This window comes from Lagenorhynchus albirostris, chromosome 5, assembly GCF_949774975.1.
Source record: "Lagenorhynchus albirostris chromosome 5, mLagAlb1.1, whole genome shotgun sequence".
Classification (NCBI taxonomy): Eukaryota; Metazoa; Chordata; class Mammalia; order Artiodactyla; family Delphinidae; genus Lagenorhynchus; species Lagenorhynchus albirostris.
In genome coordinates this window covers 76013146-76037071 of record NC_083099.1, presented here as the reverse complement: position 1 = coordinate 76037071, position 23926 = coordinate 76013146, and the positions used below count along the sequence as shown (strand labels likewise).

Genomic DNA, 23926 nt, shown 5'->3' with positions numbered 1-23926 from the left:
AGACAGTTCAAAATGTTTGAAACCACTGTGGAGACATTTTCTTTAGTTTTGGGGGTTTTTTTTTCTTTAGATTTTTGTTCCAGTGTCTAGTTCAGGTGTCTTCCAGAAAGCCCAATTCAAATAGATCAAATCATAAAATGTCCTAGTTTAGAAAGGGTCAGCTTGTCTGGAGATTAGCAACCCCAGAGCCTGTGACCAACTCCCTCATGCATTTCTTTCATTCACTAAGTATTTATTGAGAGAAGTGGAGCTATTTGAATCAGCCATCCCCAGGCACTGAGGGGGCAGGTGGGAGGCAGAGACGAGGGGGCCGGGTACTGGCCACTGAATGGCCGCATGTGAGGGGCAGCATCCTCCCACCGCTGGAGCGCCACAGTGCCCTGGTGGCTGCCTTTTGGGGGGCAACTGCTCTGTGGAGCCTGGGCAGAGGAGTTCCTACAGTCACATGCAGGAGGCAGGGCAGTGTCCCAAGAGCCTGGATCAACAGACACTCAGTGAATGTGCCTTGGGTGGCATGAATGAAGCCCACTGGGGGGGCTTCACTTTTCTGAACCTGTTTTCCATCCGTAAAGTGGGCCTGCTGAAGGCAGTGAGATGATGCTTGTGAGTGGACATTTTGAACCCTAAAGCACTGGACAGATAGATGTCAAGGCTGAGACTAAGCAGCTGCATTTCTCTGGCTATTAAGAACAATGCCAGTTTTCTTACAGTCATTCTTTGTATTCAAAAGTTAGAAATGTTAAGCTGTAGCAATGAATAAGCATTCTGACCCAGGAGACTCAATAAAACTAATTTTTATTTTGAATGGAAAAAAATACACTCCGTAAGTTTCCAAATTGAGCCGATTGTAAACCAGGATGCTTACCTCCATTCTGGGCACTGCTTATCCCTTGGAAATGAAGAGAAGCCCAGAAAAGGAGAGACTTGCCCACAGTCTCCTGGGTAATTAGTGACAGAGCCAGGCCCAGAACCAGCCTAGTCCTTATCCCACTTAACTGCACACGCACATGGGTGCTTACATGCGTGTGCGCACACACACGTTCTCTCTCTGCAGCCAGCTGTAGTGAATGCAGCAGAAATGCTGGTGACCCTTGCAGGCAACCAGGCTCACAAAAGTGAGTATTATATACAATTAGGCAGCAGATTCAGGCCCAGAGAAGACTTGAGACTGTCCCTAGGAAACAGCCATGTTGGAGAGACCGTGGTTTCTGATATCACATCGACTGTCTGGTCCCTAGGTGCCTGAGATGAGTGTCACCTCCTTGGAGCACTGCCTCTAGCCTCCGGCATAGCTGAACTTTCCCAGAATGCGCAGCCCCCAGAGACAGCTCGTGTGCTCCAGTATGGAAGGCAGATGGGGCGCAGTGGCCTGGGTGCAGACCTCATTGTGTGAGAAGCCCATTCAATGAGGCGTGTGGTTCCTCCAGCACTCTTCGCTCTCGCCTGCCTTTTAACTCACTGTTGTTATTGCTTTTCTTCTTAACTGGCCCGTGTTCGGCTCTCCTTGCTCTGTAGTCCGGCAGGGACCTGGCGCCAGGCAATCTAATCATTCTGATGCTAGCATATAACTCTCTGTTTATTAGCATATCTAAATACTCATTTAACAGAAAATACAGGGAAGGTCACTTCTAGGCCACTGGGATAGACAAGAAAGTATGAGTGAGCACTTTTCATCCTAAGTTCCAAGGACTTCAGGCATTTCAGATTTTCATTAATTTTATTGATTCTTTGGTCAACAAGGAAAAGAGATGAGGGATTATTTTTAAATGGGGTTGAGAGGCAGAATTTAAAAGAACAAAAATTACACAGTGAAGTTCCTTTAGACTTCTGGGGCACTTGTCTTCTTCCCCTCTTGTCCTTAATAGTAATTTTAAAAAGCGCTGCCCGCGGTGTGGGGTTGGCTGTGGCTGGTGGACCCGGGGTGGCGCATGCCACCGATCCTGCCCAGCCTCCGCAGGCACCCCCAGCCTGGAGCCTCTGCTGACACTTGAAAGTGAAGGATGATACTTTTGCCCTTTATCTGTGTAGGTAGCCGGAAGTGATCTGGGTAATTCAAAAGGGAGAATCATCTCCAGATTCAATCCCATTTTATGCCCATTTGCCTTGGGAAGGTGATGTGCTTGTACTTAACCATGGGTTGTCATAGCCTTGGTGTCCCTCTCCTGACCTCCAGACAAAACTCTAACTGCCCACAGGACACCTCCACCTGAAGGTCTCCTAAGCCTCGCAAACTCAGCATCTGAAACGGAACCTGCGGTCTCTCCTCCCCTACCCCAGCTTCTTGCCCTCCTCTTGAGGTGGTATCTTGGGGGCACCTTCTCTTACAAGGATCCAGGGCGCCATGCCAGATACCTGGCTGTCTTCCCTCTCTCTTTCTCACCCTCCCTCCCCAAACAGTTGGGAGTCCTCAGTCCCTTCCTAGCGACTCTCGCTCTGCCCACTTCACAGACTCCACTGTCACTCCCCACATCCGGGTTTCCAGGTTCTCACTCTTGCTCCCCAGGATTACAGCCTCCTAACCATTCTTACTGCTCCATCTCTCCCCGCCAGTCCACATCCCATGCTCCTCTCAAAGCTCACATCACATTTCACTGCTCAGCTTACAACCCTCCACTGACATCTTGCTGCCCGCAGTATATGGTCCAGGTTTCCTAAAGCCTGTGTCCAGGGCTCTCCATGGTCCCTTCTACCTCCCCAGCCACATCTTCTCCTCACATCAGGTCCAGAAGCACAGAAGTGGTGCTTTCAGAGCCCTCTACACACTGGGCTGCCCCACGGTTCTGCCCCTTTGATCTTCCCTTTGCCTGGAGCGCACATCTCACTCTTTCACCTGGCTAATTCCTACCTGAGTCAGGGTCAAGTCAGGTGTCACCTCCTTTGGGAAGCCTTCTCTGCTCTTCCCTCTCTTCACCCCATCAAGAGAGGCTGCTACCTTGACATACCACACTGACCTTTATCTTGATAGATTTCTTTGTTGAGTTGCGATTTTAATCACGTCATATGCCAAGTTGTGCTAACACTGTATCTGAGTCCATGTTTGCTTTCCACACTGGCTTTTAAGCCACTTAAACTCAAGAACCACATATTAATCATTTTTGCCCTGTATAGTGCCTGGCGTGTAATGAGTGTCCGATAAATGCTGGTTAAACGTAACTGAAAAAGTAAATTCGCTTTTCCGTTTAAAGGGGAAAAATGGAATGAGGCTGTGATTCTGCCTTCCAGGAAAGCTGGCGTGATCTTTGCAGCTTCTCAGCCTACACCTGTGCTCCGTTCTTCCCTGCTCTACTCTGCAACTGAGCCGCAGCCTTTAGCTCATCCCAAACTATGGACCATGAGTTCCAAGTATAGCGATCCTCTTCTCCAAAGGTTTAACACGTTTCCTGGCTATATCACTTGACTACTCTGGGCAGAGAATTACAGAAAATCCAAATTAAACCAGTTTGAATAATAAGGAGGATTTCTTGGCTCAGGTACTAAGCAAGTCCAGACACAGTGTGGAGATCAGGCAAGGCTTAATCAGGGCTCTGCTTGTTTCCTGCCATTGTTTTGGCTACGCTCTTTCTCTGCCCATTGGCTTTACCCTCAAGCTGCCAGCAGAATGGGTATAGCAATTTGAGGTGCAGGGTCACAATGACAGTATCAGAGGAAGAGGAGTCATATCTAAACAACTTCAGTTCTGTTTTCCCAGGAGCTTCCAGCAAACTGCCCTTTGTGTTTTATTGTACTGAATTGGATAACATTCCCGTTTCTAAGACAATCCCATGGGTCAGGAAATGTCATACACTGATTGGCTTAGATCTGGTGTCCTGAGAAGGGGTAACCCTTAGAGTGACCAGGCTTTCCCTTGGAATTGAGGTTCTGGTTAGCTCCCCTAAAAGTGAGTGGGCCACCTGTGGGAGAGGTGGAAACCTAAATGAAAACCAGGTACAGAGCCATGGGGAGGAAAATGGCTCAGTGCCCACTGTGCTAGGCAGTATTCACTCTACCCTTAAAATCCTCCTCTGCTGGTTCCTCGTGGGTCATAGCAGAAACGCTGTGAGGCTGTGGAGTCACAAGAAAAGGTGACTGCATTCAGAGTCAGTTCAACAATGTGTGGTCGGGCAGTGTAAGTGGGATGGGGCATGTTAGGATGCCCTGTGGCTTCCAACAAGTGTCTCTCTGTCCTGCTGGGGCAGTAGGGAGTGGATTAAACCTCCCACTTGTCTCCACTTCACCTGTCCCTAAAGCACGCATTGAGGGGGGCGTGGCTTTTGAAGATTTCTAAAAGCTTTTAAAAGGGGAAGTAACTAGGGAAAGTGAGCAGCTTCCTCCCCCTTCTCCTTGGTCCTCTTACTCATTTTCTCTCTTCCCCTAGGCTCTGTAGGGAGACATGGAGGCTGGTGGCAGGGCCTTCTGCTAAGGAGGAGGGCTCTCCTGGGAAGCCAAGGTGTGGGCCACCCCCGACCCTGAGCACGATGACTGGTCCTCACTGGGCCCCAGCAGGAAGGCTGCTTTTCTCCCAGTAGCTCTGAAAGTTCCTTGCTGTTGGACCCATACCCCCATGATGACTGTGCGCCTTCTTTCCCCCTCTAGATGTTTGACTGGATAAGCCACAACAAGGAGTTATTCCTCCAGAGCCATACAGAGATTGGAGTCAGCTACCAGCACGCCCTGGACCTCCAGACGCAGCACAATCACTTCGCCATGAACTCCATGGTGAGTGCAGGGTCTCTTCTCGGGGGCAGGAGAATAACGAGGGGGACGGGGCTGCGGTGGAGAGGGCAGAAACAGACTTCCAAGCTGAGGAGGAGCGAGCAACTCTGAACACGCGGCCCCTTATAGCATCCCATTTGCCAAGACAGGGACGAGCGCGGGATACGTGGTGAGCCGGCTGTTCCTGCAGCAGATTATGGCCTCATTTCTGCCTCCGGACCCTGCTTTACAGGGTGAAAGGAACGTGCTAGGGTTGTAGAGGCCATCAGCCCAGTGCAGGACTAGAAAGGAGAGTGCCCAGTTCCACTCCGCTGACTAAACCCACTGGCATGTGTGAGTCACTAAGCTGGGATGAGAGGCACCTCAGGCTGTGGCGCGTTGGAAACGGTTGAGTGAACTGGGCTGCTTAGACTAGAGAAGAGGAGCCTTGCGGGACACACAGTTGCTGCCTTCAGTTATGTGGAGGGCTGCCTTGGAGAGAAGAGGGTGGAATTGTTTTGTGTTGGTCTAGGAGGCAGAACAGTCCAGGGGACGGCAGTTGGAGGGGGAGGCAGCGCATGGCTCAGGAGGTGGGATGTACTGGAAGTTAGTGAGCTCCCCAGGATGGGGAGACTTCAAGCAGACACTGAATTCAGAGAGGGATGTTTGCTAGCTGTGTGGCCATAGGAAATTTACCTGTCTGTGCTTCCATTTCTTCATCTGTAAAATGGAAATAATAATAGCCACCTTATAGGGCTGCCATGAGGATTCAATGAGTTAATTGTAAGGTGGCTGGAGATGTGCCTGGTACATAGTCCATTATCAGTAAATACTGGTATTATGATAATGATGATGCTGGTGATACAGGAATCTAGTCCAGATGACTCCTGTGATTCCTCGTAAAACTAACACTTTGGGATAGTAATTTTTCCATGTGGTCTCCCCAAGACTTTGAAATCTTGTCTGCCCCTTGAACCCGTTGTATCTGAAATGTCTGCAGCCTAAGTATGTCTCGACATCTCTCTCTCTCCCCTCTGCCAGCTCTTCCTGCTTGTACTACTGGTCCAATAGAATAGCTCCACCATTCCCCGTATATCTGAACTCCAAAGACACCATATCATTTCATCTGGTGATGCTGGGAGAGGGGCAGGTGTTAGAAAAACATAAACACAGAGGATCACAGAGGCCAGAAAAGAAGATAATTTCATTTTCTATGGAGTTGTTTTAACAATGTTATACACTGGACTATGTTATACACAGAAATAATTCTGGCCTCAAGTTTTCAGTGTCTAGTTAGGGAGATAACTCAGACAGTCATGGTACAGCTTGATATGTGCGGTGATAGAGATGCTGAGTGACGTAAGAACCGTACAATCTCAGTGGTTTAAAATAATAGAGGTTCATTTCTTGTTCCTACCACATGCCCCTCACTGGCTGTTGGGGGCTGTGCTCATCGCACTCACTCGATGAGACTCCCAGACTGAGGGAGCAGCCAGTGTCTCAGATGCCAGTGCCTCAGCAGACAAAGCAAGTAGCCAAGCGCACGCTAGCTCTGAAACCTTCCACCTAGAAGTGACGCATTTCACTACCCAGCACCAGTCACATGGCCACATCTAACATCGCGGGTGGAGGTATATGTCCTACCTCCACATGTTGGGCAGGAGAGAGTGGGTATTTGTGAATAGCCCTAATGATTAGCACAGGGAGCCATTGCAGGATGTAAGGTAGAGGTGAGCAGCGTGAGATTTGAATGGGAAGGGACCTCTGGCTGCGGAATAGAAGGTTGTGGGACCAGGCAGGGAAAAGATCAAGATTGACTGTGTTACCAATTTGGGCCACAGCAGTCTTGTCTTCATCTACACGTAAAGACTAGTCCAACTAGTCTTCTATAATTATGTCTCATCCCAGGCTCGCTTTAGTCACAGAGGAGCAAACCGATTGATCACAGGTGATTAAGAACAGGAACTCAGATCTAGTCAGGTTTGATTATCTGTGTGCCTTGTGGATTTCCCCTGGTGAATTTTACAAATTCTGTGCCGGAATCTTCATGTCACCCAACTGCCTGGCCCTAAGGCAGACAAACTCATTTTAATAAGAAGCAAAGACAAACATGATTAGGGAGGTAAGTCTACCATCAAGCCCTTCAAAACAATGAACTACAAAGTTAAACAGAAAGAACCTTTGAATTATCTGCACCACTGCTCTTCTCTGTTAATATGGGTAACTGAGAGTTAATAACACATCAAAAACCTTTCCTCTGACAAATTTACTTCTGAAGTCTCCATTTTCAGGACAAAAAAAATAAAAACGAGGGAGGAAATTTACTGAAGGGAAGCATCTTCTGGAGCTGGGAGGGAGGAAGAGGAGGTTTAATACACAACAGCCAGTTAGCATGTTCCAGCCCATCTCTAGTCTCCCTTTGCGGTGCCTGTTTAGCCTGATTAGGCTGGCTCTCCTCTCTGGCTGCAGGGCAGGGGAAGGGAAATCCCAGGGTTGTTTGATCAAATTGGCTGAACTGGTGCGTTATAAACGCGGCACGTGCTTTTGTTAACTGGGAGGTTTACAGGTTGCTTATTAAAAGGGACTTCCCCTAAGACGGATGTCAGCAACCCAAGGAGGTGAATAGAGGGAATTACAGACTCCTTTTCTCTGGCCTGAGTGATGGATGTTGCTGCCAAGAAACAGATGAATTTAAGCAGCTACTGCTGGAGCCCAGTGACTGTAGGAATGATCAGTTACTCAGGGGACGTGAGAATGTGGATTGTTTTGTAAGTTCACTGAGGCATTTCCTTTTCGGTTCTTGGAAAAGAACATATACATATGCCCACACATCTGTCCATGTAAAGGTACATGCTTTAGGTACTTTGTTTCAGGCTACTTTCAGGTACTTTGTTTCAGGCTACAGGTGAGTTCTTTGCTACTGAATCCTGTTTTATCAGTGAAATAGGCCAGTGATCCCTTACCTTTCGGGGAGGTCACAGACCCCTTTGAAATCTAATGAAAGTTGTGGGTCTTCTTTCCAGAGAAATGTATGTGGACAACTTTTTTTTAGGCATTTTCAGGGGATTCAAGGGAATCCTAAAGCCTATTGATCACCCTCCCCAATATAAGATCCCAAGAACCTCATGACTTCTTTCTTCATTCATTCCACAAATAATTAAGGATTAGACATTGTGCTGGATGTTGGGCATATAGTGGTGAACAAAATGGTCTGTCCTCGGAGGTTCCAGTGGAGAGACAGGTGATATTATATAATCTCATAAGTAAATATATAAATACAAATCAATAAGTCTTATGTTGGAAGAGTAAGTGCTGCTATGATGGAGGATAACAAAAGGGGCTCCATTTAAATGAGGGGAGGTCAGGTATATTTTTCAATTAATAATCAGTACTGACTTAATGCTTATTGTTCATTCATTGATAGTAATTAATGGTCTGTGAATTAACTGTATAAAGTACCCGTTCTTCTTTATAATTTAAAGAACCCCTAGGTATACTGTTTGGTAAATGAAGATGATCTAGTTATAATTCATCTGTTTTTTAAGTTTAGTTTTCATGTCTAGTTTTATATACCAGTTAAAGACCCGACCCCAGCTGAGGTGGCCATTACTGAGAAATAATTGCATATCATTAAATCGTGGAAGCAAAATCAGAAATTTCCTAAATTTTGTCTGTCAATTGGTACCAATAAAGGCTATCAATTATTAACACGTGGATAGTGTGGGAGTATAATGCCCCACTGAGTATGGTACACGAGCAACTCTGAAAGAAAAAGGTTAAAATTGGTTGATCTTTGGCTTTTTGTTATAACATGTTTTTTTGCAGTTTCCACTGGGGAATCCTATTCTTTTGATCTTTAATAATAATAATAATAACCCACCTACTAAATCCAGTAGGAAGATATTCTCTGGCTTCTTATAGTGCCTCGTAAAGCCAGGTTTCCTGAGCTCTCTGGGGCCCTCCTTTTTCTTAATTTCGCCTTCTGTTGTGAAAGGCTTTCTCACAAATTCTCCTTCCCCTGAATGTGGCCTCCTCCTCTGATGGGAGTGTGGGCAGATGGAATTAGGATCGGGTTGTACTGTAACATGCAACAGAACAATCAGGTAGCCATCTATGCTCCAGTTCCTCGTGAAAAAGACACTCACAGGAGTACATACAAACAACACAGTCTTATTTACAATTTTAATTAGCCGGTTCTTTGGGGAAAATAAATTGCTAATGGTTTCTGTCTAGAGTTTTAAAATATGAAGTGATACTCATTTTCTATTGTTACGACTGTGAGGACTCACATTAGTGATAACCACGTGCAGCTGGACAGTAGGAAGCCTTTCTGCTGCTGCATGTTGATAGCTGCTTTAATCCTATTAATTTGCTCACCAGAGGCACATACTGCCACTTGATGGTGTGCAAATCAGACCAATTGCAGCAAAGCCTGTGGTGCTCTCTTTGTTTTGAGGGGAAGTTAGAAATGGTAGCACCAAGGAAAAATCAGATCTGGTGCAGGAGAGGTAAAGATTCTGAGCAGGTTTCCTGACCCCAATTTGAGAAGCCTTGCTCTGGGGTCCTCCATCATCTCTGATTCTCAGCAGCCCCAAACCATGATTGCACAAGTAATTCCCTACCCCCAAACAGACAGCACTTCCTATGATGAAGTGACCCCACTTCCATCACCCACACTCCCATCAGAGCAGGAGGCCACACTCAGGGGAAGGAGAATTTGTGAGAAAGCCTTTCACAACAGAAGGCAGAATTTAGAAAAAGGAGGGCCCCAGAGAACTCAGGTTTTGGGGAACACACGCGTGCACACACACACACACACACACACACACACACAGGCACACACATGATTGTGATGTTTAATAGCCAGGATTTGACCCTGTCATAGCCACAGAGTCTCTTAGTACACATAAAACCTGTTGAAAAAGAGATGAGTCTTAGCTTGTATGCATTAGTCTTTTCAGTACAATTTTTTTTTCAAAGAATCTTGTAGTAGACTTGCTAACAGTGTAGATTTCTTTTTGGCTTCCACCCCAGTCCTAGAAAATCATAATCTCTGGGGGATGAGGCCCCCAAACCTCCATTTTTTAACAAGTTTCATGGGTGATTTATGTACATATTAAAGTTAGAGAACTGTTGTTCTGTGGAGATGTATATGTATTTATAAAATAGTAACACCCTAAAATAAAGCATTACAGGTTCTGAAAGAGAGTCCACTTCTAGTATGACAGCATGAGGCACTATCCAACCTACTCTCCAGTGAAACTGGTGGACATTATTTTAAAAGAACCATTTAAAGTCTCTAGAAATGGTCCTAAGTGCACACAGCAAATGAAACATTTATTCAAGAAAATTTACTAAAACTTGGTAAGAACAGCGAATCTCTGGTATTTGAACCAGGACCCTCTTTCCTCCCACCTCCCAGCTCAACGAAATGGAAACGCTACTCCAGACTAGTGCAACCAAGAACACAAGGTCTCCTTTGCCCCCAGCTCCCAATTGAAGGACTGTCTTCCCAGATAGGACATTTTCTATCCTGGTCCAAGCTACCTGTTGCTGAATTTAAGTTCTAGGTGAGTGTGGCCAAGAGGTGGGGACTCCTTCTTCTGCCTTGCCCCCACTCATGGAGCAGAGGCTATACATGGGCACAACACTGCTGAGAAATAGTGTTGTCTGGGAATAGAAACAAACTACGAAACAGAGAGCCCCAAATCTTTTCCTAAAGCAACTGCATTTATTTGCAATAGAGAGTAGAGAAGTTCAAGCCAATAGCACTCTCAGAAATGCCCTTAGGGAAGTTATGGTGAGAGGCAACTGGGAGAAGATTTCTAGAGTCACTGGAGATATAGGGTAAATAGTAGGCAGGCTGGTTTGCCAGAGAGAAAGAGACTTCCTGGGGCCAGAACAAATCTTAAGTAGTGACCTCAGGAACTGTCCCTTCAAAGGAGCTTGGATTTGATTGGATAGATCTGTGAAGCAGATCTATATTTATACCCCAGGACATTGTTGAAAGCAATAGAGTAATGAGCTGGAAATGAGTGGAATTTAACAGCTGGGTGTGGTCAGGGAAAGAGAAAGTTAAAGAGAGGACTGCGAAGACCAGTGTCATCCCAGGGTGACTGTGGGCATACCCAAGGCTGCATCCCCTGAGGAGCAACATCAGGGGTTTCCCACTGAAATAATCCAGCCAGTCAGTAAACAAATAAGCAGGCAAATAACAATAACAAGCCCCAGAAGTGTGGGAATCAGTACCCAGAGATGCTACGATGTATTATCTAAGTGTCCAGGTTCCAACAAGCAATTATGAGCTATGAAAAGAAACAGAAATGTATGACGGGGTGGGGGGGAACAAATGGATAAAAAGCACACACAGGAAAAAGCAAGAAACAGAAAATGCCTGTGAGAGTGACCAGATATCAGATTTAACAAAGATTTCTAAGTAGCCATTATAAATATGTTTGTTTTTTAAAAAACAAAAACTGAAGGAAACTATAATTGAAGAAGTGAAAGTAGGTATGATTCTCTCACCAAACAGAGAATATCAATAAAGAGATAGAAATTATTTTGAAAAGTACCAAAAGGAAGTTCTGGAGTTGGAAAATACAATCACTGAAATGAAAAATTCACTAAAGGAGGTCAACAATAAGTGAATTGGAAGAAGAACCTTGAAGACAGAGAAATAGAAATTATGCAATCTGAAGAACAGAGAGAAAAAAGAATGAGGAAATATGAACAGAGCCTCAGAAAAATGCAGGACATCATCAAATGTACCATCATATGCATAAGGGGAGTACTAGAGCGAGAGAAGAGAGAAAGGAACATTTTTTTTTAATTATAGCTGAAATCTTCCCGAATATTGAGAAACAATCTACATAGCCAGGAAGCTTGAGGAACTCCAAGTAGGATAAAGGAAAGAGATCCACAAACAAATTCATCATAGTGAAAATACTGAAACCTAAAGACAGGGAGAAAATCCTGAAAGCAGCAAGAGAAAAAGAAGTTGTCACAGGGGAATCCCAATAAGAATAATAACTGATTTCTCATCAGAAACAATGGAGCCCAGAAGGAAGTAGAATAACATATTCAAAGTGCTTAACGGAAAAAAACTGTCAGCCAAGAATCCCATATTCAGCAAAGCTATCTTTCAAAAATGAAAGTGAAATAAAGATATTTCCACGTAATCAAATACTGAGGAAATTTGTTGCTAGCAGACACACCTTATGAGAAACAATAAAGGAAGTTCTTTATGATGAAAGCGAGTGACCCCAGACTCGCTCTTTTGAATCTGTACGAAAAAGACAGAGAGCACTGGGAAAGGTAATTTTATAACTATAAAAGACAGCATAGGGCTTCCCTGGTGGCACAGTGGTTGAGAGTCCGCCTGCCGATGCAGGGGACACGGGTTCGTGCCCCAGTCTGAGAGGATCCCGCATGCCATGCAGCAGCTGGCCCCGTGAGCCGTGGCCGCTGAACCTGTGCATCCAGAGCCTGTGCTCCGCAACGGGAGAGGCCACAACAGTGAGAGGCCTGCGTACTGCAAAAAAAAAAAAAAAAAAAAAGACAGCATAGGTGCAAATTTCTTCTTCTTTCTTCTCGTCACTGATTTAAAAATCCATTGTATAAAATAATATGTATACATTGTACTACTGAGCTTATAACATATAGAAATGTAACATATTTTCCAGTGACAGCACAAAGGAGATAAGAGTAATGCTGTATAGGGCTAAGGAAGTTACTCCAGATGGTAACCTGAATGCACAGAGACAGAAGAAAACATCCAGAAATGATAAATAAGGAGGTGAATATAACAAGAGCTATAAACTTAAATTTACTCTGCTTTCTTCTCTCACCTTCTTCAAAAGACATAAATTTATAAAAAGTGATACAATCTAATGCTGGGTTTATAACATTTATACATGTAATATGTATAATAATGTCACAAAAAGAGGGGAAAGTGCTCACTCCCTCTTGGAAGAGCACCAGAATCACAACTAACTGCTGAACAGTCATCAACAGGAAGACACTGGAACTCACTGAAAAAGATAGCCCACATCGAGAGACAAAGGAGAAGCCACAATGAGACGGTAGGAGGGGTGCAATCACAATAAAATCAAATCCCATAACTGCTGGGTAGGTGACTCACAAACTGGAGAACAATGTTACCACAGAAGTCCACCCACTGGAGTGAAGGTTCTGAGTCCCACTTCAGACTTCCCAACCTGCGGGTCCAGCAACAGGAGGAGGAATTCCTAGAGAATCAGACTTTGAAGGCTAGTGGGATTTGATTGCAGGACTTTGACAGGACTGGGGGAAACAGAGACTCCAGTCTTGGAGGGCACACACAAATTAGTGTGTGCATCAGGACCCAGGGGAAGGAACAGTGACCCTGTAGGAGACTGAACCAGACCTACCTGCTAGTGTTGGAGGGTCTCCTGAAGAGGCGGGGAGTGGCTTTGTTTCACTGTGAGGACAAGGACACTGGCAGCAGAAGTTCTGGGAAGTACTCCTTAGCGTGAGCCTTCCCAGAGTCCACCATTAGCCCCACCAAACAACCCGGTAGGCTCCAGTGTTGCGTCGCCTCAGGCCAAACAACCAACAGGGAGGGAACCCAACCCCACCCATCAGCAGACAAGAGAATTAAAGTTTTACTGAGCTCTGTCCACCAGAGCAACAACCAGCTCTACCCACCACCAGTCCCTCCCATCAGGAAACTTGCACAAACCTCTTAGATAGCCTCATCCACCAGAGGGCAGACAGCAGAAGCAAGAAAAACTACAATCCTGCAGCCTGTGGGGAAAAAAAAACCCACATTCACAGAAAGATAGACAAGATGAAAAGGCAGAGGGCTATGTACCAGATGAAGGAACAAGATAAAACCCCAGAAAAACAACCAAATGAAGTGGAGATAGGCAACCTTCCAGAAAAAGAATTCAGAATAATAATAGTGAAGATGATCCAGGACCTCGGAAAAAGAACGGAGGCAAAGATCAAGAAGATGCAAGAAATGTTTAACAAAGACCTAGAAGAATTAAAGAACAAACAGAGATGAACAATGTAATAACTAAAATGAAAACTGCACTAGAAGGAATCAATAGCAGAATAACTGAGGCAGAAGAACGGATAAGTGACCTGGAAGACAGAATGGTGGAATTCACTGCTGCAGAACAAAATAAAGAAAAAAGAGTGAAAAGAAATGAGGACAGCCTAAGAGACCTCTGGGACAACATTAAACACAACAACATTTGCATTATAGGGGTCCCAGAAGGAGAAGAGAGAGAGAAAGGACCCGAGAAAATATTTGAAGAGATTATAGTCGAAAACTTCCCTAACATGGGAAAGGAAATAGCCACCCAAGTCCAGGAAGCGCAGTGAGTCCCATACAGGATAAACCCAAGGAGAAACACACCAAGACACATAGTAATCAAATTGGCAAAAATTAAAGACAAAGAAAAATTATTGAAAGCAGCAAGGGAAAAACAACAGATAACATACAAGGGAACTCCCATAAGGTTAACAGCTGATTTCTCAGCAGAAACTCTACAAGCCAGAAGGGAGTGGCATGATATACTTAAAGTGATGAAAGGGAAGAACCTACAGCCAAGATTATTCTACCTGGCAAGGACCTCATTCAGATTCAATGGAGAAATCAAAAGCTTTACAGACAAGCAAAAGCTAAGAGAATTCAGCACCACCAAACCAGCTCTACAGCAAATGCTAAAGGAACTTCTCTAAGTGCGAAACACAAGAGAAGAAAAGGACCTACAAAAACAAACCCAAAACAATTAAGAAAATGGTCACAGGAACATACATATCGATAATTACCTTACACATGAATGGATTAAATGCTCCAACCAAAAGACACAGGCTTGCTGAATGGATACAAAAACAAGACCCATATATATGCTGTCTACAAGAGATCCACTTCAGACCTAGGGACACATACAGACTGAAAGTGAGGGGATGGAAAAAGATATTCCATGCCAATGGAAATCAAAAGAAAGCTGGAGTAGCAATACTCATATCAGATAAAACAGACTTTAAAATAAAGAATGTTACAAGAGAGAGGAAGGACATTACATAATGATCAAGGGGTCAATGCAAGAAGAATATATAACAATTATAAATATATATGCACCCAACATAGGAGCACCTCAATACTTAAGGCAACTGCTAACAGCTATAAAAGAGGAAATCGAAAGTAACACAATAATAGTGGAGGACTTTAACACCTCACTTAGACCAATGGACAGATCATCCAAAATGGAAATAAATAAGGAAACAGAAGCTTTAAATGATGCAATAGACCAGATAGATTTAATTGATATTTATAGAACATTCCATCCAAAGAGAGCAGATTACACTTTCTTCTCAAGTGCACACGGAACATTCTCCAGGATACATCACATCTTGGGTCACAAATCAAGCCTCAGTAAATTTAAGAAAACTGAAATCATATCAAGCATCTTTTCTGACCACAAGGCTATGAGATTAGAAATGAGTTACAGGGGAAAAAAACACAAACACATGGAGGCTAAACAGTACGTTACTAAATAACCAAGTGATCACTGAAGAAATCAAAGAGGAAATCAAAAAATACCTAGACCAAATGGCAATGAAAACACGATGATCCAAAACCTATGGGATGCAGCAAAAGCAGTTCTAAGAGGGAAGTTTATAGCTATACAAGCCTACCTCAAGAAACAAGAAAAATCTCAAGTAAACTATCTAACCTTACACCTAAGGGAACTAGAGAAAGAAGAACAAACAAACCCCAAAGTTAGCAGAAGGAAAGAAATCATAAAGATCAGAGCAGAAATAAATGAAATAGAAACAAAGAAAACAATAGCAAAGATCAATAAAACTAAAAGCTGATCCTTTGAGAAGATAAACAAAATTGATCAACCATTAGCCAGGCTCATCAAGAAAAAGAGGGAGAGGACTCAAATCAATAAAATTAGAAATGAAAAAGGGGGAGTTACAATGGACACCGCAGAAGTACAAAGCATCCTAAGAGACTACTACAAGCAACTCTATGCCAATAAAATGGACAACCTGGAAGAAATGGACAAATTCTTAGAAAGGTATAACCTTCCAAGACTGAACCAGGAAGAAATAGGAAATATGAGCAGACCAATCACAAGTAATGAAATTGAAACTGCAATTAAAAATCTTCCAACAAACAAAAGTCCAGGACCAGATGGCTTCACAGGTGAATTCTATCAAACATTTAGAGAAGAGCTAACACCCATCCTTCTCAAACTCTTCCCAAAAAATTGCAGGGGAAGGAACACTCCCAAACTCATTCTATGAGGCCACCATCACCCTGTTACCAAAACCAGACAAAGATACTACAAAAAAAGCTTACAGACCAATATCACTGATGAATATAGATGCAAAAATGCTCAACAAAATACTAGCAAACAGAATCCAACAACACATTAAAAGGATCATACACCATGATCAAGTGGAATTTATCCCAGGAACGCAAGGATTCTTCACTATATGCAAGTCAATCAATGTGATAAACCACATTAACAAATTGAAGAATAAAAACCATATGATCATCTCAACAGATGCAGAAAAAGCTTTTGACAAAATTCAACACCCATTTATGGTAAACACTCTCCAGAAAGTGGGCATAGAGGGAACCTACCTCAACATAATAAAGGCCATATACGACAAACGCACAGCAAACATCATTCTCAATGGTGAAAAACTGAAAGCATTTCCTCTAAGATCAGGAACGAGACAAGGATGTCCACTCTCACCACTATTATTCAACATAGTTTTGGAAGTCCTAGCCACGGCAATCAGAGAAGAAAAAGAAATAAAAGGAATCCAAATTGGAAAAGAAGAAGTCAAACTGTCACTGTTTGCAGATGACATGATACTATACACAGAGAATCCTAAAGATGCCACCAGAAAACTACTAGAGCTAATCAATGAATTTGGTAAAGTAGCAGGATACAAAATTAATGCATAGAAATCTCTTGCATTCCTATACAATAATGATGAAAAATCTGAAAGAGAAATTATGTAAACACTCCCATTTACCACTGCAACAAAGAGAATAAAATACCTAGGGATAAACCTACCTAGGGAGACAAAAGACCTGTATGCAGAAAACTATAAGACACTGATGAAAGAAATTAAAGATGATACCAACAGATGGAGAGATATACCATGTTCTTGGATTGGAAGAATCAATATTGTGAAAATGACTATACTACCCAAAGCAATCTACAGATTCAATGCAATCCCTATCAAATTACCAATGCCTTTTTTTTTTTTTTTTTTGCGGTACGTGGGCCTCTCACTCTTGTGGCCTCTCCCGCTGCGGAGCACAGGCTCCGGACGCACAGGCCCAGCGGCCATGGCCCACGGGCCCAGCTGCTCCGCAGCATGTGGGATCCTCCCGGACCGGGGCACGAACCCGTCTCCCCTGCATCGGCAGGCGGACTCTCAACCACTGCGCCACCAGGGAAGCCCCCAATGGCATTTTTTACGGAACTAGAACACATCATCTTAAAATTTGTATGGGGACACAAAAGACCCCGAATAGCCAAAGCAGTCTTGAAGGAAAAAAACGGAGATGGAGGAATCAGACTCCCTGACTTCAGACTATACTACAAAGCTACAATAATCAAGACAATATGGTACTGGCACAAAAACAGAAACATAGATCAATGGAACAAGATAGAAAGCCCAGAGATAAACCCACGCACCTATGGTCACCTAATCTATGACAAAGGAGGCAAAGATATACAATGGAGAAAAGACAGTCTCTTCAATAAGTGGTGCTGGGAAAACTGGACAGCTACATGTAAAAGAATGAAATTAGAACAGTCCCTTACACTATACACAAAAATAAACTCAAAATGGATTAGAGACCTAAATGTAATACCAGACACTATAAAACTCTCAGAGGAAAACATAGGAAGAACACTCTTTGACATAAATCACAGCAAGATCTTTTTTGATCCACTTCCTAGAGTAATGAAAATAAAAACAAAAATAAACAAATGGAACCTAATGAAACTTCAAAGCTTTTGCACAGCAAAGGAAACCATAAACAAGACGAAAAGACAACCCTCAGAATGGGAGAAAATATTTGCAAACGAATCAATGGACAAAGGATTAATCTCCAAAATATATAAACAGCTCATGCAGCTCAATATTAAGGAAACAAACAACCCAATCCAAAAATGGGCAGAAGACCTAAATAGACATTTCTCCAAAGAAGACATACAGATGGCCAAGGAGCACATGAAAAGCTGCTCAACATCACTAATTATTAGCGAAATGCAAATCAAAACTACAATGAGGTATCACCTCACACCAGTTAGAATGGGCATCATCAGAAAATCTACAAACAACAAATGCTGGAGAGGGTGTGGAGAAAAAGGCACCCTCTTGCACTGTTGGTGGAAATGTAAATTGATACAGCCACTATGGAGAACAGTATGGAGGTTCCTTAAAAAACTAAAAAAGAATTACCATATGACCCAGCAATCCCACTGCTGGGCATATACCCAGAGAAAACCGTAATTCCAAAAGACACATGCACCCCCAATGTTCATTGCAGCACTATTTACAATAGCTAGGACATGGAAACAACCTAAATGCCCATTGACAGACGAATGGTTAAAGAAGATGTGGTACATATACACAATGGAATATTACTCAGCCATACAAAGCAACGATATTGAGTAATTTGTAGAGACGTGGATGGATCTAGAGACTGTCATACAGAGTGAAGTAAGTCAGAAAGAGAAAAACAAATATTGTATATTAACACATATATGTGGACCCTAGAAAAATGGTACAGGTGAACTGGTTTGCAAGGCAGAAATAGAGACACAGATGCAGAGAACAAACATATGGACATCAAGGGGGGAAAGTGGCAGGGGTGGTGGTGGTGGTGTGATGAATTGGGAGATTGGGATTGACATATATACACTAATATGTATAAAATGAGTAACTAATAAGAACCTGCTGTTTAAAAAAATAAATAAAATAAAATTCAAAAAAAAGGGGAAAGGGAATAAAGCTATGCAGGAGTGACATTTTAATATCTCAGTGGAATTAAGTTAGTATGCCTCTGAGGCTGATTCTCATAGGTTAAGATATTCATGTTAAACCCTAGAGCAACAGCTAAGAAAATAACAAAAAAATAATAGAGGAAAAAGTTAGCAAAGATATTAAAATACTACATTATAAAATATTCAGTTAACACAAAAGAAAGCACTATAGAAAGAACAGAGGTATAAAGACAGATGTGACATATAGAAAAAGTATAATGGCAGGCATAAATCCAACTATATCAATAATGACATTAAATGTGAAAAGGTTAAACAATCTAATCAAAGGTAGAAATTTTCAAATGGATTTAAAAAAAAAAGATCCAACAATATATTGTCTATAGGAGAAACATTTGAGATTCAAGATTATGATAGATTGAAAGTAAAAGAATGGAAACAAATGTATTGTGAAAACAGCAATCATAAGAAAACCCAGAGTGACACACTAATAACAGACTTTTAGATAGACTTCAAAACAAAACAAAACAAAAACGTTACTGGAGAAAATGGGGAACATTTTGTAAAGATGGAAGAGTTACTCCATCCGGAAGATATAAAAATTATAAGCATATGTACCTAACAATGTAACACCAAAATAAATGAAGCAAAAACTGACAAAAATGATGAGAAATACAATTCAAAAATAATAGAGACTTTCATACCCCACTTTTGTTTTGTTTTTTTTTTGTGGTACACGGGCCTCTCACTGCTGTGGCCTCTCCTGCTGCTCCGGACGCGCAGGCCCAGCGGCCATGGCTCACGGGCCCAGCCGCTCCGCGGCATGTGGGATCTTCCCGGACCGGGGCACGAACCCGCGTCCCCTGCATCGGCAGGCGGACTCCCAACCACTGCGCCACCAGGGAAGCCCCATACCCCACTTTTAATAATAGTTAGAACAGCTAAGCAGAAGATCAACAAGAAGATAGAAGACTTGAATGAAGAAATAGACTGTAAACCAAATCAACCTATAGAACACTCCACCCAACAACAGCAGACTATACATTCTTCTCAAGGGCACGTGAAACATTGCCCAGAATCGACCATATATTGGCAATAAAAGAAATCTTAATAAATAAAAGGGATAAAAATAATATAAAATACGTTCTCTGACCACAATGGAATGAAATTAGAAATCAGCAACAGAAAGAAATTTGGGGAATTCACAAATATGTAGAAATTAAATAACACTCTCTTAAATATACAATGGATCAAAGAAGTAATAAAAAGGGGAATTAGAAAATGTTTTAAAATGAATGAAAATGAAGACTCAGCATATCAAAACTTATAGGCTGCAGCTAAAGCCATGCTTGGAGAGAAATTTATGGCTGTAAATATCTCTAGTTAAAGAAAGAAAAAAAAATCTAAATTAATATCCTAAACTTCCACCTTAAGGCACTAGAAGAAGAAGAGCAAACTAAGCCTAAAGCAAACAGAAGGAAGGAAGTAATAAAGATTAGAGTGAAAATTAATGTAATAGAGAAGAAAAAACAGTAGAAAAAAATCAGTGAAACCCAAAGCTGGTTCTTTGAAAAGATCAACAAAATTGACAAACCTTTAGCTAGAATAACCAAGAAAAAAAATTACTGGCATCAGAAATGAAAGAGGGGATATTACTACCAACCGTACAGAAACAAAAAGGATTATAAAGGAATACTACAAACAATTGTACACCAGTAAATTAGATAACTTAGATGAAATGGACAAAAACCCAGGCCCAGAGGGCTTTACCACTGAATTCTATCAAACATTTAAAGAGTTAATACTAATTCTTCAGAAGCTTTTCAAAAAAAAAAAAAAAAAATAGAAAAGGAGGAAATACTCCCAGCTCTTTTTATGAGGCTAATATTACTTTGATACCAAAACCAAACAAAAACATTACAAAAGAAAAGAAAGCTACAGACCAATATTGCTTATGAATATGGATGTAAAAATGTCCAACAAAATGCTAACAGCAAACCAAATCTAGAAACATACAGAAAGAATTTTATACTATGATGAATTGGGAATTACCCCAGGATGGTGAGGTTGGTTTAACATCAGTAAAATAAAAAACAAAAATCACATGATTATCTCAATAGACCCAGAAAAACTCTTTGACAGGATTCAATACCCTTTCATAATAAAACAAACTGGGACTAGAAGAGAACTTCCTCAGCCTGATAAAGGGCACCTATGAAAAACCCACAGCTAACGTCATGCTTCATGGTGAAAGACTGGATACCCTCTCCCTAGAATCAGGAACAGGATAAGTCTGCCACTTCTAATTAACACTGGAAGTTCTAGCCAGGACAGTTATTCAGGAAAAAGAAAAGACATCTAGATTAGAAAGGAAGAAGTAAAACTGTCTCTATTTTCAGATGTCATGATTTTGTATATGGAAAATCCTAAGGCATTTACTATCAATTTATTAGAACTAGTAAATTATTAGAATTAATAAATGAGTTCAGATTTCAGGATATTTCTACACACAGTGAACAATCTGGAAGTGAAATTAAGAAAACTATTCCATTTATAGTAGCATCAAAAAGCATAAAATACTTCGGAAAAATTTCACAAAAGTGCAAAACTTGTACTCTGAAAACTAAAACGTTGAAAGAAATTTAAGATCTAAATAAAGGGAAAAACATCTCATACTCATGGAGTGAAAGACTTAAATATTGTTAAGATGGCCATGTTCTCCAAATTAATATACAGATTCAGCACATCTCTATCAGAATCCTAGCTGGCTTCTTTGTAGAAGCTAACTAGTGAATTCTAAAATTTGTATGGAATTGCAAGGGACCCAGAGTAGCCAAAATAATTTTTAAAAAGAACAAAGTTGGAGGACTCATATTTCCTGATCTCAAAATTTACCACAAAACCACAGTAATCAAGACAGTATGGTACTGGCATAAGTATAGACATAAAGATCAGTGGAGTAGAATTGAGAGTCCATAAATAAAGTCATATGTCTGTGGTCAACTGATTTTTGACGTGTTCCATGACCATTCAATGTGGAAAGAATAGTCTTTTCAACAAATGGTGCTGGGACAACTGGATAGACACATGCAAAAAATGAAGTTGGATCCTTACCTCATACTAAATAAAAAATAGATCAGTTAGACCTCATCAAAATTAAGAACTTTTGTGATTCAAAAGTTACAATCAAGAAAGTGAGAAGGCAGCCCACAGAATGGGAGAAAATATTTGCAATTCATTTATCTGATAAGGGACTTGTATCTAGAATCTATAATACAGAATAAGAGAATAAAGAACTCTACCAACTCAATAACAAAAAGACAAGTAACCCAATGGAAAAATGGACAAAGAATCTGGATAGTCATTTCTCCCAAGAAGATAAACAAATGGTCAATAAGTGTATGAAAAGATGCTTGAAAGTGCATGAAAAGCTGTTAGTCATGAGGGAAATGCAAATCAAAACCACAGTGAGATACCTTTTCACATCCTTTAGGATAGCTATAATCAAAAAGTCAGATAATAACAAATGTTGGTGAGGACCTTGAGAAATCAGAATCCTCATACAATGCTTGAGGGAGTGTAATATGGTGTGACCAATTTGGAATACAGTCTGGCAATTCCTCAGTTAAACATTGAGTTACCCTATGACCCAGAGATTCAACTGCTATGTATATACTCAAGAGAAATGACAACATATGTCCATACAGAAGTCCATACATTATACACAAATGTTTAAGGAAGCATTAATAATAGCCAGAAGGTGGAAAAAACCAAGTGTCCATTGACTGATGAATGGATAAACAAAATGTGGTGTATACATATAATAGAATATTATTTGGCATAAAAAGGAATGAAGTGCTGATACATGCTCTAACATGGATGAACTTTGAAAACATCTTACTAAGTGAAAGAATCCAGTCACCAAAGACCACATATTTATATGAGTCCATTTATATGAACAGTCTAGAATAGGCAAACCTATAGAAACAGAAAGTAGGCTTGGGGTGAATGGAGCATAGAGGAACAGTAGTGAAAGGAAAGGGTACAGGGTTTCTTTTGATGATAAAAATGTTGTAAAATTGACTGCGATGTTGGTTGCACATATCTGTATACCAAATACTATTATACTAAAACCCACTGAGTTATATACACTGAGTTTAAATGGGTGAATTGTATGGTAGGTGAATTATATCTCAATACAACTGTTAAGAAGAAGGAGGGGAGGAGGAGGAGAAAAAGACAACTGGAGAGTGAATGTTTTGTAAATGGGTTCCCGCTACCTTTAAGATATAATCTTCTTAATGGTTGCAGGTAATGACCATGACAGAGCATGGGCACCAACCATGGTGGTGTTGGCAAAGCTGAGATAGGAGGCTCTGTGTGCACCACTCAGCACTCACTCATTGGTGTATTCAACAAACTTTTGATGTTGTGTTCTCTTTGCTCTTTGCTGGACACTAAGAACAGCAAGATTCACGAGACACAAAGCTGCCTTCAAGGAGCTTGCAGTTTAGCCATCCTTAAATTTCATATGCCTGATGTAGGAGAATTTTGCCCACTAGGATATAAGCTCTAAAGGACAGAGCTTTGGGCTTCCCTGGTGGCGCAGTGGTTGAGAGTCCGCCTGCCGATGCAGGGGACGCGGGTTCGTGCCCCGGTCCGGGAAGATCCCACGTGCCGCGGAGCGGCTGGGCCCGTGAGCCATGGCTGCTGAGCCTCCGCGTCCGGAGCCTGTGCTCCGCAACAGGAGAGGCCACAACAGTGAGAGGCCCGCGTACCGCAAAAAAAAAAAAAAGGACAGAGCTTTGTTTCATTCACGCCCATATCTCCAGGGCCTGTAACAAGGCCTGGCACCTAGTAGGTGTCTAATAAATGCTCATTGAATGAATAAGATATTAAGCATGCTACAGCATCTGTTACCAACCTGGAGCAGAGTTTGGCAGCGAGGATGCAGAACTGGCAAGGCATGGCCTTTACTTTTGAGGGAACCCCACAGGACATGACTTGAGCAGAAGCTGAACAGCCATGAAAAGAAGGTGAATGAGAGCAATAGTTTCCATCAGGGGTGGGCCTGGGAACCAGGATGCTTACCAGGTTGCCCAGGTGATGAACAGTAAAGTCCAGGAACCACTGGATGGTCTTTTAAGTTCCACCTGACCTCAAGCATCTTTGTTTCCGAGGTTCTAATGCTAAAGATGGAAGTAAAGCCATTAAAATGT

The 23926-nt window shown here is 42.0% G+C and overlaps 1 protein-coding gene across 5 annotated transcripts in view; it reads left to right on the top strand.

The window, feature by feature from the left end:
- Positions 1 to 23926, top strand: part of KALRN (kalirin RhoGEF kinase) — a 513398-nt gene that overhangs the window by 240931 nt on the left and 248541 nt on the right. For all 5 annotated transcript variants that reach the window (XR_009540742.1, XM_060150454.1, XM_060150452.1 and 2 more), the window contains exon 6: positions 4573 to 4695. Coding sequence is in view for 4 of the 5 variants with exons in the window: in XM_060150454.1 (XP_060006437.1) it covers positions 4573 to 4695 (123 nt within the window). In the remaining variant the exon portion in view is untranslated. The remainder of the gene's footprint in view (positions 1 to 4572; positions 4696 to 23926) is intronic.